Below are 19,962 nucleotides of genomic sequence, written 5' to 3'. Positions count from 1 at the left end.
AATGAAAATTATACTGAGATGCCAACCTCATGAATAATAAATGAATAATTGATATGAAAATAAAATATGTATGTTTGGTTCCCATTTCATGAGTAAAATTGAAAATAATTCACATTGTCTTGGCCATATATATATATATATATATATATATATATATATATATATATATATATATATATATATATATATATATATATATATATATATATATATATATATATAAATACTCTTCGCCTCATATATAATACAAGGAAAATGGCTGCCTGCCAAAAAGACATCATTTTTTGCAGATTTTTGCGTTATTCTTATTGGCATCAATTTATTTTCTTTCTATAATAATTGACATCTCTAATGAAAGAAGTCTGGATAATGAAAATGGCTCTAGGGGGTGACTCGGATGTCGTCGTTTATACATTCTGGATCGGTAGGTAACGAGTTTGGATATATGAGCATGGCAAATGGGGTGACTGTTGTCGTCGATTGTCGGGTTATTTCCGAAGAAATCATCACGTGGCGTTGGTCTCCCCTGCCACTCCAGCGTTGTCGATGAGCCCAGACTTGATCACCTGACCCCGTACCAACATTTCCAGTTTGCGACGACACCGCCGCTCCTCGTCTAGATCTGTGCGTAACTTGCGTTGTTCCTGGGGGCGGAAATGAGATTTTTAAAAATCAAAAAATAAAATTGAGCTTTTATATAGCGCAATATCCACTAAACGTGCTCAAAGCGCTTTACAAGGGGTCCCTGGTCAACAGCAACATTTAACATGTAGGACGAGACATGACGCCTGTTAGGCGATATTACAATTTTTCGGACAAAGACAATGCTGTTAACGGCCAGGTACTCATTTTACACCTGAGTACGGTGAGAGAATGTGAGTAAAGAGTCTTTTCCAAGGACTCAACTATGCGTCGAGCGAGGCTCGAACCCAGGACTGTCCGATCTGAAAGCGAGTGTCATACCACTAGACCACATAGCCGCACACAGGGGTGAGAATGACTGGTCACAAAAAAGGAGGAAATTTTTCATCGTAAAGAAAATGACCCATCCATGCGACCATAACCTATAAATTTGAATTTCACTAAAATTCACTGAGATGCGATACAAAATTTGTCTCGCAGCAATTTCTAACACGACTCGGTGGAATTTCAAAAGTTGAAAAGGGTAATTACAACATTTGGTGGTTGTAGTAAGGATGATGATGTAGTGATGGTTGTAGTAGTAGTAGTGGTCGTATGGATGATTGTGTGGTGGTTGTAGTAGCTGTGGTAGGAATGATGATGTGGTGGTAGTTGTAGTGGTAGTGGTCGTAGGGATGATGTTGTGCTGGTTGTAGTGGTAGTGGTGGTAGGGATGATGATGTGGTGGTGGTTGTAGTTGTAGTAGTGGTGGTGCTAGGGATGATGTGGTGTTATTTGTAGTAGTAGTGGTGCTAGGGATGATGGTGTGGTGGTGGTGGTGGGAGGGACTTCTCTACCAGAATAATTTATGTATTGACATTATGAATTCTATATTTTAAAATAGAAGAAAATAGAAATAAAAAGAAAGGCAAAGGGAAAGAGGAAAAAAAGAGAGAAGAGAGAAGAGAGAGAGAGAGAGAGAGAGAGAGAGAGAGAGAGAGAGAGAGAGAGAGAGAGAGAGAGAGAGAGAGAGAGAGAGAGAGAGAGGAGATTAAAAAGGCAACAGGTACCGACAACAGAGAAAAAAAATCCAGACCCATTTGTCTCTCCCCTTCTCCTTCAACCATCAACTAGATAATAAAAGAACACCACTGGTCGTCTGTGTCAACTGTGACATCTGGTGCCATTCTGTCTGGCCCGACGTCATAAAAACGGGACCGTCACCAAATTTCACGAGACTGAACACAGGTGTCAAAATATGACATAAGACATAATTGTGATTTTGTGGGTTTGAGGAAAATGTTTGACACCGCATATTTCTGAGACATTCTCAAAATCACTGTTTATTTTATTATTATATTGAAAAAGGAGGAAATGTGATGGGGATGGGCGGAGGCAAACTACCATTTTGGCGGAAATCCGCCTTTAGGCGGAAGATTCTCAGCCCTGGCACAAGAATACAAGTTTTGAGAATGACAATTTGATTACCCAATCAATTAGGATTACAATTTTCCACTTCAAATAGATGTCGTCTGACAAATTTGTACCAAAAACCTAAAACTAAAAAAACAAAACAAAAACAGAAATCAACAAATAAATAAATAAACAAATTACAATATTATAAATTACATACTGTCTTGAGTTTTAACCCTCTCCATACCAACTACAGGAAATTGTCACATTCGTTACAATTACGAAATTATAAATTACATACTGTCTTGAGTTTTAACCCTCTCCATACCAACTACAAGAAGTTGTCACATTCGTTACGATTCAATGAACAATTTTTTTTTAGAAAAATCTTTGTTCTAGCCACACAAACTGATGCTGTTTTGTACAGCTTGTGTTTCTGCTCTAAATTAAGTATAGTATGTTCATTTTGCTTCTGATTTAAAGTGTAAAGAAATTAATTTTTGTATTGAATAGCTATGACATTTTGGAAAAATTCTGAAAATGGTCGGTAAGGAGAAGTTAAGGCACTGAATAGTCAGTCATATTTCCAACAAACTCAAAAAACCTGAAATTGATCTTGAACTGTGACCTCATGCCTCAAAACAGTGTTATGCCAAGGCCAAGGTGACTTAGAAGCTGGAAAGAAATTAAAATCACTCAACCCTAACACCGACTATATCCGTAGTTTACTCTGGTTACTTTTACCCCATGCATATCTATTTCAATTTTCTGAGACAAATTATAGGCTTAGTATCAAAGCTAATGTTTTTAGTTTTTACATGTTAATGATAGTTGAATAAAACTATCTATGTACATGCTCATTTTTAATACAGTTTTTTACAATTTTGAAAAGTCGCAAAAATCTTTAGGATTGAGCGAGTTAAAAGAAGCTGGAAATCTTGCACTAATGTCATCCCGTGACTCACCTGCTCCAGGTCTTTGACTCTGTCCTGTAAGGCATAGACGGTGTCCACCACAGTCCTGAAATCAACGACAGAGAGAGAGAGAACTTAGAAATAAAATGTCAATTGACCGACTGTAGGATGCAGCGTGGTAGGTCCTGAAATCAACGACAGACAGAGAGAGACTTAGAAATAAAATGTCAATTGACCGACTGTAGGAGGCAGTGTGGTAGGTCCTGAAATCAACGACAGACAGAGAGAGAACTTAGAAATAAAATGTCAATTGACCGACTGTAGGATGCAGCGTGGTAGGTCCTGAAATCAACGACAGACAGAGAGAGAACTTAGAAATAAAATGTCAATTGACTGACTGTAAGAGGCAGCGTGGTAGGTCCTGAAATCAACGACAGACAGAGAGAGAACTTAGAAATAAAATGTCAATTGACCGACTGTAGGAGGCAGTGTGGTAGGTCCTGAAATCAACGACAGACAGAGAGAGAACTTAGAAATAAAATGTCAATTGACTGAGGCAGCGTGGTAGGTATCAGATTAAGAAATTAAGGAGCAGGCACTGGTGTAAGATAAAGATCTGAACAACAAGTGTGTATGAAAGGTGCCAGACAAAGCAAGAAAGAAAAATACAAGAAAAAAAACCATCCCCAAAAAATCAGTTGACCTCGAACCTCAGTGTAATCGAAGCACGTCTGGCCGGTAATCAGAAAGTCAGACTATTTTTTGGGATGGTTTTTTACTTGTATTTTTCTCTCTTGCTTTGTCTGGCACCTTTCATACACACGTGTTCAGTTGTTTATCATCCTAGTAGAGCATGGCCTTAATAAACTCATGGCCTGATACTAACCAAAAAATTTGTCATAAAAGAAGACAAAAATCACAGGAAAACATAACAGAGAGGTGATTTACAAGAAAAAATCTGTCATCTCCCAAAACTAACTATACATTTGACTGTTTCCCTCTCAGCAAGGGTATCCAGCCAGGGCCAGGACAAAACCAAGTAATGTCATTCCAACAAGACAAAGATAGAAAGCATTTTGGAAAACAGATATAAGGGGATAGAAGACATAGTAAGTGCCTCCCTGCCCTCTATGGGATGTCAGTGTCTGCTTGTTGCTACATGCATGTGGAATAAACTAACCAAACACTATCAAAGAAATAGATGAAAGAAAATGTATTTGTTTCCTAATTAGGAGCTTTACGAGTGTACTACTACACTTTTAGGTCATTTCAGAACCAGTCAAAAGGAAGATGATGACAGGTTAAAAAAAATGATATGAAAAACAACAGAAGATCATTTTCTACTACAACTACAGCCACAGCAACACAAATCATCACCAACAACCTTCTTGACACTGTCACCACCACCATTAAAGCAACCATCACAATTACTGCCGCCACCACACGACAAACACCCCCATCACCATTAGAATCTCCACCACCATCATCATAATCACCACCATCACCATCATCATCAGCAGCACCATCATCATAATGACCACCACCGCCACCATCATCACCCCCCCCCCCAGCACATCATCATCATCATCATCATCATCATCATCATCATCATCATCACCACCACCACCACCACCACCATCATCATCTAATATTAATACCCATATCATACCTTTCCTGTTGTTCTGATTCGTCAAAGATTTTTTCCTCCTCAGCCAAGAGTATTTGTGGACTGTTTAAAATTGCTGGAAGAAAAACAAAGGGGGTGGACACAATGAAAGGGAAATCATCAACAATCTATCTAGTGGTAAAACACGCCACCTAAACACAACAACCACATCAAATACAGTAATCCTGATTACTCATGTCTGACTATCCCATTAGCTCCTTAGCCGATCAAACAGAAGTGTGTTGCTACTTTGCAAATAGACTAAGCATCCTATCCAAAGGGTAGCAAGCAATGGCTATTGTCCATTTTACACTATAGAAACAGGGATAAACCCCGGCTCCATGGGCCCAATGACTCTTAAGGACTACGCCTTCATATCAGAGTGGAGTGAAGTAATTTGTATAAATGTGACCCTTGGTCTCAAAATGGTATTATGTAGGAAAGAACTAGATGCTTGAAATTGAATTAACAGCCAGAGTTATGTAACTAGGGTTTAATTTCCATTCTCGATGATTGAGTTTCTTCTATTGCAAAAAAAAAAACAACAAAAAAACAAAAAACAAAAACAAAAAAAAAAAACACGGGAAAGTTCATATTTCTAATCGTTTCAATTCTAAATTCCCTATTTGGGGTCGACTCCATCCTGACATAATACTGTTTTGACACGGTGGGTCACAAATAAAGACTACCTAATATATAAATTGAGGAGTAGATTTATCTTTCATAACATTGGAAATTTTATCATCTATTTCAATCACTGTTTTCATAACATTGGAAATCATCATCTATTTCAACCATTGTTTCCATAACATTGGAAATCATCATCTATTTCAACCATTGTTTTCATAACATTGGAAATCATCATCTATTTCAACCATTGTTTTCATAACATTGGAAATCATCATCTATTTCAACCATTGTTTCCATAACATTGGAAATCATCATCTATTTCAACATTGTTTCATAACATGGAAATCATATCTTATTCAACCATTGTTTCCAATAACATTGGGAAATCATCATCTATTTCAACCATTGTTTCCATAACATTGGAAATCATCATCTATTTCAACATTGTTTTCAAACATTGGAATTTCATCTATTTCAACCATTGTTTTCATAACATTGGAAATTATCATCTATTTCAACCATTGTTTTCATAACATTGGAAAATCATCATCTATTTCAACCATTGTTTTCATAACATTGGAAACCATCATCTATTTCAACCATTGTTTTCATAACATTGGAAATTATCATCTATTTCAACCATTGTTTTCATAACATTGGAAATTATCATCTATTTCAACCATTGTTTTCATAACATTGGAAATCATCATCTATTTCAACCATTGTTTTCATAACATTGGAAACCATCATCTATTTCAACCATTGTTTTCATAACATTGGAAATTATCATCTATTTCAACCATTGTTTTCATAACATTGGAAATCATCATCTATTTCAACCATTGTTTCCATAACATTAGAAATCATCATGCATTTTAATGTTAAAGGTCAGGAATATTATATCTTTTAAAATTAACACATAATAAATTAACAATAGGGAATGAGATTAGCGGAAGAGTGGCGTCCCTTAAGTGGACGTCACCCATAGTCTGTGACGTCATCGGCGGAAAAGTTATAAGAGAGAGAACGCCATGTTGGTTGTGCGCATGCATCTCTCGTCCTCGCTTCCGGTGAAAGCGGCTTGAGACACTTCAAAACCAAATTGACGTTCTCTCTGTAAGGTGACGTCCAATCAAGGGACGCTACTCTTCCGCTAATCTCATTCCCTCTATAAAAGATGAATAAATAAAACTCAACACTAGCATACAACATTGAAGGCGGAGAAGGAAAACACTCGTATTTTAAATCTAACAGGAGGACTCGCATTTCCAACATAACGACAAAAATAAATAATGGAGTAGAAAGTGTATCAAGCACAACATTAGAAAATAAACAATGCAGAAACAATCGTTAATTAAAAACAAAAAACAAAAGAAAAACGACAACAAAGACATAAAAACCAGTGAAAACTGAACAAAGAACGTGTAAGTGACAAGTTTTAAGGTAAAATGTCGTCATCTCTATTTTTAACTTTTTGTTCTTTGCTTTTTCTATTGTTATTTTCTTTGGTTAAAATAAATGCAATTTAACAATTAAACAATAAATTAAGACAATTGTAAAAACAATTAAAACAACGACAACTCAAAATCAAACACAATGAAAAAAATAAATCAAAACTAAAAGAAAAAAAAGGAACACAAAAACGAAAAAACAAAAACAAACTCAAAATAAAAAAAAATAGAAGCTCACAAAAGAATTGAAAATAATGCATAACAAATCCTGGTAAACCCAAGACTTCCCAAAATGCACCGAATGCACACAAACACAAACACATCCACACAGTGACATACTGATGAAGGCAATAATACGCTAATTTATAACAATATGACCAGGAGTAAAAGGAGAGAAGAAGAGTTACATTCAGCGAAAAACCTCAAAATCAAACAGAGACAATTCATTCACCTCATGAGATGAATAAATATCTTCTTTCTCTCCTTCTTTTCAACTCACTCAAACCTAGAGATGTTTGCTACTTTTCAAAATTGGAGAAAAATGTATTAAAAATGAGCATGGACATAGATATTTTTATTCAACTTTCATTAACTTGTGATTATCAAAAAATTAAGCTTTGATACTACGCCTAAAATTTGTCTCAGAAAAATGTAATTAATAGGCATGGGGTAAGGTAATCCGGGTAAACAACGGGTATAGTCGGTGTTAGGGTTGAGTGAGTTAGAGAGAGAGAGAGAGAGAGAGAGAGAGAGAGAGAGAGAGAGAGAGAGAGAGAGAGAGAGAGAGAAAGAGAGAGAGGTTACACACACAATCTCACACAACACAATAACATGCACAAAATGTATGGAGACCACCTCCAGGAATTTATATATATATATATATATATATATATATTATATATATATATTATATATATAATAATATTATATATATATATATATATATATATATATATATATATATATATATATATATTAAATTATATATATATATATATTATATATATATATATATATATATATATAATAATATATATTTATAATATAATATATATATATATATATATATATATATATATATATTATATATATATATATATATATATATATATATATATATATTATATAATATATATATATATATATATATATTATATATATATATATATATATATATATATATATATATATATATTTATAAAGGAAAAACAACAAGAAGAAAAATAAAGCAAGTGCTGTGAACCCATTTCAGGCAAAGCTCCATTTGAATCTAACCGAAAAATCACTATCACAGCCTGTCGTTTTCACCAAGAAGCCAAAAGTCATTCCAAGGATGAAAATTTATGTTCGTTTAGTTGTGTAAATATTTAACGTTTGTGACTGTTTGAACCACAGCATAAATGTATAATAAACACACCAAAAAAAAAACAAAAAAAAAAAACATACAGTGGAACCCTGATAAACCCAACACCCTAGGACCAGAAAGCATTTGGTTTGACTTTAAGCAAGAGTGGCTTTATCCGTTATTGATGGAACACACGTAGATAAAGAACAGAACATTTGGGACCAACAAGAGACGTTGACTTTAAGCACAGGTTAACTTTTAAGAGTGTTGACTTTAAGCACAAGTTAACTTTTAGGAGTGTTGACTATAAGCACAAGTTACTTTTAAGAGTGTTGACTTTAAGCACAAGTTAACTTTTAGGAGTGTTGACTATAAGCACAAGTTACTTTTAAGAGTGTTGACTTTAAGCACAAGTTAACTTTTAAGAGTGTTGATTTTATGCAGATTCCACTGGATCTAAAAACAAAACAAAACAAGAAAACAACAAAAAACAAAAACAAAAAAGTCGGGAGTGGCATAAAAATAGAATACAGTACAGATGTGGGATTCCCCAAGGCTACTTTCAGAGGGGAAAATTTGCCATTAGTTACAATGATACAGTTTCAGAGGAAAATTTCGTGACGATCGCAAAAACGACTCATTAAAAGAAAGAGAGAGAGAGAGAGAGAGAGAGAGAGAGAGAGAGAGAGAGAGAGAGAGAGAGAGAGAGAGAGAAAGTGTCGTTTAGACTAACAATTAGGCGATCTTTCCAAGGATCCGAGGACCGAAAACACAAAAAAGTGATATCCAGGGATCGAAAAACGGATCCGCGGAAGAATCCCACGCCTGAGAATAGCAAATAGAAAAACAAAAGCGAGACTGATTATATAATAATTTTACCGTGTTATCAGGCAACAGAAAACGTTATAAATAAAAATATCAAAATATATGTAACACTGACGGATGAAAGATATTGAAGCGAGAGAGAGAATAGATAGATAGATAGATAGATAGATAGATAGATAGATAGATAGATAGATAGATAGATAGATAGATAGATAGAGAGAGATACAAAGAGACACAGAGTGAGATACAGAGAGAGAGAGAGAGAGAGAGAGAGAGAGGGGGGGGGGAGATACAGGGAGACAGAGAGAGAAATGGGTTACTGTAAGTTTTTCAAAACAGTATGTATAAATATAACAAAAACGAACAGGATATCAAATCAAATCCATAAAATAGCAAGGATTTTTAAAAACCGATGGAAAGGGGGGGGGGGGGGGGGTGAATAACAAGAACAAAGCAAAAAAAAAACAAAAAACAATTAAACATATATACTAAATAAAGAACGTGACAGTGATAAGAAAGCAATGGCTATTGAAAAAAACACATACGTATGTGTGTGCACACACACACACACACACACACACACACACACACACACACGTACATATTGATTAGAATATCAATATTAATTTAGAACTTCACAATGTGAGATTGAAGATACGAATGAAACGTGTGTTGGGAAAAGGGGAAAGCGCGCGGGGGGGGGGGGGGGGGGGTTATTTTATTTTAAGGAAAGGGGGAAGGTGGTGTAAAGAGAAATGGAAGGAACACAAAATAGCAATACATTCAGAATAAGAAAAAAAAAAGCATCCTGTATAAGGGAATATGGACTAACACCACAATGACATGACATCTCTATAATATATAAAATACCGGATCGGTTCATAGTATATTGAGACATGCGGGTTATCGGCCTTTGTTCTACAACATACTAAGTTTTTTTGTTTTATTTTTAAATTATTATTATTATTATTATTATTATTATTATTATTATTATTATTATTATTATTATTATTATTATTATTATTATTATTTTCATCATCATCGATATTTCTTTTGTGTTTGTTTTTTTCTTTCCTTTTTTTACTACCAATTGTAGTACAATTTTCTTTTTAAATGTTGGCTAAAACTATTTACCAAAAAGAAAAAAGAAAGAAAATATTAGCCAAGATTGTGATTGGGGGAGGGAAAGAGGGGGGGGGGGGGGGGGGGTTGACTAATAGGAGGAGGAAGACGAGAGGGTGAAGACCTCAGTCGCTCATTTTCCCACTCTTCCAGATGATAGCTTTCCCAATTCCGTCGTTTGACGTCCGATGTGAACCAGGCCAGCAGGATGTGCCCCGAGATCACGCATACGAGAAGACTTCAAGAGCTGGCCTGAGCTGACAACTGAAGAAGAATCCCAACAGACCAGTCAGTACAAGACTGGAAATAATGCCGAACCATTTTCAGTCTCGACCACCTCTTGTGAGGCGACACAGGAAGTACGTATAACAAATGATGTGCGCATGCGCCACCGTGTACTGCTGATGCTCATTGCATCAGTGGGGACTTGCCACCTGTCCAACATGTTCCCGTTGTGGTAAAGAGCCCGAAACCGCACAGCATCTAAGTTGAACCGTGCGTTGTGACGAAGCTTCCGAGCGCGGTTGAGACGGTACACGAGTGCAGTGCGGTACGGGATGTTGTAGATTGGGCCGATCTAAGCGTGTTCCATTAATAATGGATAAAGTCACCCTTGCTTAAAGTCAAACCAATCTTTATGGCCCGACGGTGTTGGTGTTATCAGGATTCCAGATTCCACTGTATACTTATGACTGTAAATGCAATTAACCAGTAGATTTTTCACCAATCAAAACATGGGATTTGTGACACACCTTCACACGTGCTCGGACAAACATCGTTGGTTGTTTATAAACAATAACGTGAACGAATTCGACCTCCATCTGATCGTTGTTATTGTTTTTATATTAACAAATGGGCGACAAGTTATCACATGGTTTTCTCGATCATGTTAAAAACGTTTAAGTTTACACATAGTTTTCTGTGCTGATTCTACTGATCAAGCGGTAGAACAGTGGGTATTTTACTTAACACATACCATCGATAGTAAAACCTGTGTAGCTTGCTGTGTCTACCAATCACTGCCATTGTATACATGATGACGATTGTCCGAGAGGCGTGGTTATCTACCGGTTAATTATCCCGCCACGACGTAAAAGTGAAATCCTGATGCTCAACCCGAAGCCTGATATTTTGGGATAACCTTTTTCTTCCCGTCTTCTACCTGCCTCGTCTGCTGACGTTGTTTTAGTTTTATACAAACCTTTTCAGGTTTACAAGCGTAGCCATCGTAAAGTTATAGCCTGACACCGACCAAAGAAATGACGTCAAAATGCCAGTCTCTTGCCACAAAAGAAAACAAATCGTGAGTTGTATTCAATAGTTCAGCCAATGAAATAACTTGTTTCCTTGAGCTCTACTAACGACAACTCACTAGACGCAACACAAACATAAAAAAATGACGTCAAACTGCCAGTCCTAGAGGGTTCTAGTGTCAGGGTATATGTTGACGATGGCTACGTTACAAGTCAGTGATGAGTAAGATTGGTATAAAAGCAGCCAAAAATAATATTGAAAAACATTAGATTAAAATAGAAACAAAGCAACATGTTATTTAATTAATTAATTTTTTTAAACCCTTGGAAATATCCCAAGTTTTTTAATCGTTCGTACAATATGGAAATGGTATATAAACCCCATAATATGCTTCATTGGCATTGATGTCATTCATCGTCATGAATGTCAACTTATCTAGCACATTACACATGTCATTTCATAAACTCAAGAAAATCAATACCTACATTATAAATACAAATATTTATTCACAACCATGGAATTATCTGACAATATAAACAAGTACCACCTCAACTTTTCAACGGCATCTCTCTCTCTCTCTCTCTCTCTCTCTCTCTTTCCCCTCCCCCTTTCTCTCACACACACATACACATACTCTCTCCTCTCTCTCTCTCTCTCTCTCTCTCTCTCTCACACACACACACAAACACACACTCTCTCTCCTCCTCCTCTCTCTTTCTCTCTGTCTCATACACACAGACTCACTCTCTCACACACACAGTCTCTCTCTTTCTCCTCCTCCTCTCTCTCTATCTCTCTCTCTCTCTCTCTCTCACACACACACACTCTCTCTCTCTCATTCACCCCTCCACCCCCCACCACCACCCCATTTACTTCCGTATCAAACGAGCAGTAAGCTAGACCAGTGGTTCTCAACCTGTTGCACTGACGGACCAGTAAAAATGAAAACAAAATTCTACGGACACAGTAGCAAAATTAATAAATGAAAATGCTTATACACTTTCCTAAATGCGGATGGGTGTGAGGATGACGAAACCAAATTAAACATCTTTTTCGAGAAAATTAGGCAAGTAGATATCATATAAACTGTAAATGAATCTTTGAGATATGTAAAGATGGGTTTTTGAAAAGACACCGTGAAAGTATAAAAAACATACCATTCACATCCTAAACGTGTTGAATAGCATGGGGATCATGGTTTGAATCTTTTCACTCTCTCTCTCTCTCTCTCTCTCTCTCTCTCTCTCTCTCTCTCTCTCTCTCTCTCTCTCTCTCTCTCTCTCTTATCACGACCTTTTGTTTATTGACGGGATTTTTCAAATTTATTTTTATTTCAAATTATTTATTCATTTATTTATTTTTCCGTCCGACATCGGCTACCAGACCGGTGGTTGAGAACCTCTGAGCCAGACAGACCGACTGACACACGCAGAGGGCGCTGGCATTCAGCACAAGTCCAACATTTTAAGATGACGTAAATGGTATGTATGTCAGCATGACACGAGAATAAAGAGTGGAACTCGGATACAACGGCACAGGACACAGAGAGGGGGACGGGACGTTATAACAGTATTATTCAATCTCGCAACGGGAGAAGAAGCAAACGATGGTATACTCAAACTTCAGAAGAGGGACCCCCCCCCCCTTCCAATAATAATTTATTTTTAATGAACTCCCCCCCCCCACCAAAAAAAAAAACAAAAAAAAACAAAAAAACAAAAAAAACAAAAACAAACAAAACAAAACAAACAAACAAACAATTTGGGCATTTTTTTTCTTTCCGAAAATATCAAACGCATGAGATCAAGAATCTTAAAAAAACGTACCCTGAAATGACTTCATCTATATTTTATTTTATCAAAAGGTATCTCTTTTTCTTCTTCTTTTTTTTTTTAAACAATGATTATTTCTCGAATTTAACGATTAATTTCTTCTTATCCTTGGTGAATGTGACATTAAGAATGACCACTGTGGTCAGGAAGTCACGGCGGATCAAATTCTATGTTTTTTTTTGTTTTTTTTTTTTAATTTAGAAAAACATGAAACATGAGGGGGCGGAGAATTAAAATCGTGAAATGCTAATATTCTTTTGTAAATTTGGACCCACCCTCCCCAAATAAGGGGGCATAATAAATCAATGGTTCTGGTCGAAGACGCAATTTCGATGATAGTTATAGTACCGCGTTTTGTCTTGTGTTTGAGGATAATTGGATTCAATAGTCTGATGTCACGTCGCCCAGCAGCGGCGGCCATCGTGGTTCTAAACAAAGAAAATCGGTACTTTTTATTCTTCATGCTGGCTGGAACTTTTCATATGTCTTGTGATCAGAATGTGTAAAAATCAAAACATGATCAGATTTATAATGTTATTTTTTTTCTCCTCTGGATACGCTTTTATGCTCGTCGGTGAAATATCTCATAAGGGCGTGAGCCATTGTTCCGAAAGTTTAGAGCCAGTTACCAGTTACGAGGGAAGTGACGTCATGACTGTTGAAGCGTATTACGGAGAATGGATATGAACACGCCGTAGATGACGTGTTTGGAGAAGATCTACAATCAAACAACAAACAAACAAACAAACAGACACAACGCCATTGTAAACGAGCTCCACTGTACAGCAGTAAACATTTTAATATGAAAACTTGACGACAATATAAATTATGACAAACAATAAAAAATATATGACGAAATACGCCCAGAATAGAATTGAAAAAAAAGTGACGATTTGAATGGAATGTGTATCTCTGTGACGGTATTTTCACCTCTAAATATATTAACTACAAACATTATGTTTGACGTGACACAGATAAAATTTAAAAAAAAAAAAGGGTGTAGGATTACAAGCCGTGACAACTTAACGACATGTTAGACAAGTTTAGCAGTCCATACGACCTACCACGCATCACGTATTACGTCGTTATCACATGATCATTCTCATGATACGTAAAATAAAAAATTGTACCGTGCCGCTATGCGATTTTTGATTGAATGTCACAATGTTAACTTTTCCGTGATCCATACTTCTTCAAGTACCAAGTCTGTGCCAGACATCGGTGATCATGGTACGCCATTAATCTCTCTGATCAGATAATCCATGCAAAAATGGCAAAACGGCATTATTTTTTATTTATAATGAGATTGACCATGACGTCATACGTGATACGCGGTTCTACCGAAGGATTCCCAATTCTCTAACGTTCTGTTTGGTGTGACAATGTTCTACTTGACAGTGTTCTACTTGGCAACATCTACTGCTATTTCCTTATTACAATTCACAACAGGCAGCTCAGCATGTAAATGTACCCATTTTCTTATCACGCTATTTTAAACGCAAATTTGAGAAATTTTGAACGTAGCTATAGACAATAAAAGTGCCATCTTAGTATATTTTTTTTTAAAAAGGCACCACCTTAATTGGTCCGTTCCGTTTCAAAAGAAGAAAAAAAAAGAAAAAAGAAAAAGAAAAAGTCAACTGAATTAGACTGGAATGCTTAAAAGAACAAAACTTGATATAACTTCCTATCATTGGATACCTTATTTGTTCTATAACGTAATTTGTTGACAAGCTATCTATATCAATTTACAAGCCTACACGTCTTCTTTTATTGTCAAACACCCTTGCACATACGTACACATCATGTTATAAACACAATATCTATAGCTATATTTACATTATCATAATAATGATAATGATAATGATAATAATAATAATAATAATAATAATAATAATAATAATAATAATAATAATAATAATAATAATAATAATAATAATAAAATAATAATAATAATAAGGATAATACAAATTATAATAAAAACAACAACACACAACAACAACAACAACAACAAAATAATAATAATAATAATAATAATAATAATAATAATAATAATAATAATAATAATAATAATAGCAACAACAACAACAATAATAATGATGATAATAATAATAGTAATAATAATAATAATAATAATAATAATAATAATAATAATAATAATAATGATGATGATGATGATGATGATGATGATGATGATGATGATGATGATGATGATGATGATGATGATGATGATGATGATGATGATGATGAGATAATAATAATAATAATAATAATAATAATAATAATCAAAATAATTTAATAATAATAATAATGAATGATGATGATGATGATGATGATGATGATGATGATGATGATGATGATGATGATGATGTTGATAATGATGATGATAATAATAATAATAATCTTCACCATTATCATCATCATCATCATCATCATCATCATCATCATCATCATCATCATCATCTCAGCCCATCATCACATAGGGTTACAATGCTAAATCTGTATATAATAATATCGGTAATAAAAGAAAAAAGATTTAAAAAGATAGAAAAAAATAATGCTATAAATCAGCGAATGCGTCACCAGTCCAATGAAATAACACAATCTGATCATTGAGACCGACACGCAAAATATGAGGATGGAACAAACATGAAACAAAAAAGAACACAAAATACCGAACACCGAGCGTTTCGGGCACGAAATACTCCTCCGTCGACTCTCTCTCTCTGGATTTGAAGTTAACGTATTAATGTGTTTACTGTTTTTGTTTTGTTTTTGGTTATTGGCTGAAGCAACGTTTTAATCCCGAAACGTTCCGTGAATTAATATTTTCTTCTTTCTTTCTCGAAGTTGTTATAATGCAATGTTGGTTTGTTACTGTCTAAGGGTCCAAAGTTTCTAGTTCTAGCAGCTTAGAATCACTCGGACAAAGAATGGGAATGACAGAATATTGCACATCAATGTCGTCAAAAGACATTATCACAAGTACTTAGTTTGAGATCACCTAAAAGTCTCATCCAGACAAAAGCACAGGTCCCCGCAAAGAGGAAAACACTCAAATGTTTACAAATCATATATAATATGAGTACGAAACATAATACGGTGCATAACATAGAGATGATTTACAAAGAAAAAAATATCATTTCCTAAAACGAACTTATACATTTGACTGTTTCCCTCTCAGCCAGGGTATCCGGCCAGGGACAGGACAAAGCCAAGTAATCTCATTCCAAGACAAAGACAGAAAGCAAGTTGGAAAACAGATATAGGGAGATAGAAAACACAATAAGTGCCTCCCTTCCCACTATGGGAGATCAGGAACCCCACCCAGACCGTATTCAGAATGTGTGTTTTCTCTCAGGGCAAAAGGACCGGATCGTAAATGAGCTTCTGCTCAACTCGTTTATATCAGAGAACTCTCTGCCTATAAATACAAAACGCAATGTCGTAATAATAATAATATAATATATTAAATAATATGTTTTATTCCAGCCCTCTCCCTATAATAGTAACGCGTAATGTTATCAAGTTTACAATAATAATTTGTGACGTCAGATTATCAAACGTTGAATTCCACTAAAATTAGATTTTTGAAAAAAAAAAAAGAATTGTCATTTAGATATTTTTTGAAAATGTTTTTTATTCAGAGGTGACGAAATCGGAATCGATTGAGGGGTAGAATAAAAGATTTCTTACATTCTTGCATTTTGGAATTCGGACTTTGTTCCCAACGCGCACTCGCAAGCTCGTGCAGCGTTTAGGAACACGTCGGGAATTCCAAAAAGCAAGAGTGTAAGAATCGTATAACATTCCATGATGTTCTTTTCACATCACAACCATCACAACTCATTGTCTTCATCATTGCAACATTCAACGTACGTATGTGTGACACACATCAGTCAAGGACCGCTGCTCTAGGGTAGGGCAGACATACCAGGCCTTTTAGTCAGGGCTGGCCACAACTATCATTTAGGTCAGTGAAGCTCTTGAGAATTCCAATTCCTTTGTCAGCAGACCAAATTTTAGTCCTTCCGAGATATCTCAGTTGGTAAAGCACTCGCTTTACACGCGAAAGGCACCGTGACCTAGCGAATAACCTCGACCTCCGTATTCACACACATAGCATTGAAAAAAAAACAAACAAATAAAAACCAAAACCAAAATCTTCCAACTAAAGCCTCTTCATGGTGCGAGCCAGACCCCTGGCCAAGGGGAAGGAGGCGCAGCAGAATCCCCCCATCAGAGGCGTGCCGGCCCCTCCCAGGGAGGTGTAATCGTCCAGGTCCGGCGAGTTCAGCGTGTCCGTGTAAGCCCCGCTCTCGGCAGATCCCGAGCTGTCGCTCAGGCGAAGTTTGGACAAGTCCACTGATGAGTAGTGGAGACGGCCATGTTGGAATGAATCGAAGATGCAGACGCCACGTTCGAACGATTCAAGAAGGAAGCCACATTGCGAATTATCCATAAAAATCGCCGAGCCATTGATCGTTGGTGTTATTTTTTTTTTTTTCATTCCACGCAAAATCGAGGATTTGCCGTTTGGGTAGATTTCATACACCCCGATTTGGTTGGTAACGTATTCCAGAAGGAAGAATTTGAGTATTGACATTTTGTTGGTTTGAAAACAAAACAAAATAAAATCCGTCAATGTTCATTGACGCCAGACATTCGACGTGTCAAGGTCATCGAATCAAAACCAATTGTCACAATTGTTGTTGTTTTTTGACGTTGGATGAATGGAGGGACAAGATTGTAGAAAAATAAATTGCATACCATTTTTTCAATGAATTATTTTCAAAGTTGTTATTTTTTTAATAGAACAAAAAGCGTATTTTCATAAGATATAACGTTAATAATACACGATGATTATATAATTCGTTGTTAAACGAGGTGTATAAGAAACGTGTTAGTATTTTTTTTTCCATACAAATGATATGAGATGTTTTGTTAGTATTTTCCAAGTCGTCGAGTTGAAGATTCCAAGTAACAGCAGCGTGGAAAAAGGGGGGAGAGAAAAATGATAGGAAAAAATATGACGTCAGCATTCAACCAAAATAACACATTGAAATTGAAATGATGTGTTAAATAAAGAGAAAATAGAGGAAGAAAGAAAGAAGTCAAAGCACACATTTATTGTATAGAGCAAAATGACGAGCACTTGGGGATGCAAAACAAAACAAAACAATCAAAACAAAAAGACAATCGTCATTATAACACGCAATACGGTATACATCAAATTAGAAGACTAGGACAACGCACTTCATTTTTCAAATCTGATGACCTTAAAATATATTCTACAAATTAACCTCAAAATAATATGAGTCCAGAACAGTCTAAGCAAACAAACAAACAAACAAACAAACAAAATCAGCGGTAAACAAAATCCTACTTAATAAGAGAAGGAGACGAGGGCGCGCAAGGGGGGGGGGGGGAAGAATCCGAACACAAAATTATTCATTCTTTCTACCCTCAATTCTACATTATATTTATTAAGAACTGATGAATTTGATATCAGAAAATATACCCACATGTCCATTTCTTCAGTGTTCTTACCAATTGGCTATTAAAGAATGTCTTGGGGTTTTTTGTTTTGTTTATGTCCTTATTTTTTTTTTCCTTTAAAAGCAAATATGAATCTAAAAAAAAAAAAAGGGGGGGGGGGGAACCTAAATTTGGCCAGTCTTAGCTTGTTTCATAAAAATGTAATAAATAGGCATAGTGTAAAAGTAACCCGGGTAAACTACGGATATAGTCGGTGTTAGGGTTGAATGAGTTAAAAGGAAGTCGATATGCCACAGTTTGAGAAAGTGTAAGGAGAATTCGAATGAGAGCTGTATGTATAGAAGGGCACAGCATAACCTATGGGAAGCGTTTAAAGAAAGAAAATAACATCAGAGATAGAGAGAGAGAGAGAGGGGGGGGGGGGGGGAAAGTTGATAGGGATGGACTAATGGATGAATGGATGGATGGAAGAGAATGGAAGAGAGAGAGATAGCTAGATAGATAGATAGAGAGAGAGAGAGAGAGAGAGAGAGAGAGAGAGAGAGAAAGAGAGAGGGGGGGGAGAAAGACAGAGAGAGGTAGTGGAGATAGATATAGACACACACACACACACACACACACACACAGAGAGAGAGAGAGAGAGAGAGAGAGAGAGAGATAAAGGGGAGTGGAGAAAGAGAGAGAGATAGATAGAGAGAGAGAGAGGAGTGGAGAAAGAGAAAGAGAGAGAGAGAGAGAGAGAGAGAGAGAGAGAGAGAGAGAGAGGGGGGATAAAAGAGGCTGAAAATTTAAGCGGTGTGTTAAAACATCCAATACTAATACTGCAATGAAAATCATCATCATCATCATCATCATAATCATCAATTCAAAAGAAGTTTGAAAATGCAACAACACCAAAAAGAACGATAACGAAGACACCACAACAAACAAACAAATAATCCAACAAGCAGACAAACAAACATATCAAGCAATAATCAAGCAAGCAGGCGTACATACAAACGATGACACCAAGGCCGATAGCAAGCACAAATAATCATAGCAAATTCTAACCAAACGCTCAACGTTATGGTCAAACCTAAGACTTTCTAGAAGTCTCGGGTTTCCAAGCTTTTTATTTTATTTTTTTTTTGTTTTTGACAAGATGAAGGACGAATTTTCTGGCCCAAATTTTTATAATGTTTTTTTTTTTTCAGAGAGCGGTAAAATCATTCCCAAAACAGTTAGTATCGACGTATACATATATGCAGGTCTGACATCCGAACCCACTGATAGGCCTAGTTTAACATTGTTGTAATATTCCATATTTTGTGTCATTTTTTTTTAAAGATTTCCATGACGGAAATGAGCCCATAATAAATTGTGTTATCAGACCTGCATAATAACCACACTT

General features: G+C 35.8%; 1 protein-coding gene across 1 annotated transcript in view; it reads right to left on the bottom strand.

Annotated features, from left to right (window-relative positions):
• Positions 1–318: 318 nt before the first annotated feature.
• LOC144980734 (uncharacterized) overlaps positions 319–19,962 on the bottom strand; it is a 63,769-nt gene continuing 44,125 nt past the window's right edge. The window contains exons 18-20 of the mRNA XM_078928456.1: positions 4,618–4,690; positions 3,000–3,054; positions 319–644 (exon numbers count right to left, since the gene is read on the bottom strand). Coding sequence (XP_078784582.1) covers positions 507–644; positions 3,000–3,054; positions 4,618–4,690 — 266 coding nt within the window. The 3' untranslated portion in view covers positions 319–506. The remainder of the gene's footprint in view (positions 645–2,999; positions 3,055–4,617; positions 4,691–19,962) is intronic.

The sequence above is a fragment of the Berghia stephanieae genome, chromosome 10 (genome assembly GCF_034508935.2).
Source record: "Berghia stephanieae isolate SIO BIC M18660-M18661 chromosome 10, UCSD_Bste_1.3, whole genome shotgun sequence".
Lineage (NCBI taxonomy): Eukaryota > Metazoa > Mollusca > Gastropoda > Nudibranchia > Aeolidiidae > Berghia > Berghia stephanieae.
This window is presented reverse-complemented; position numbering and strand designations above follow the sequence as displayed.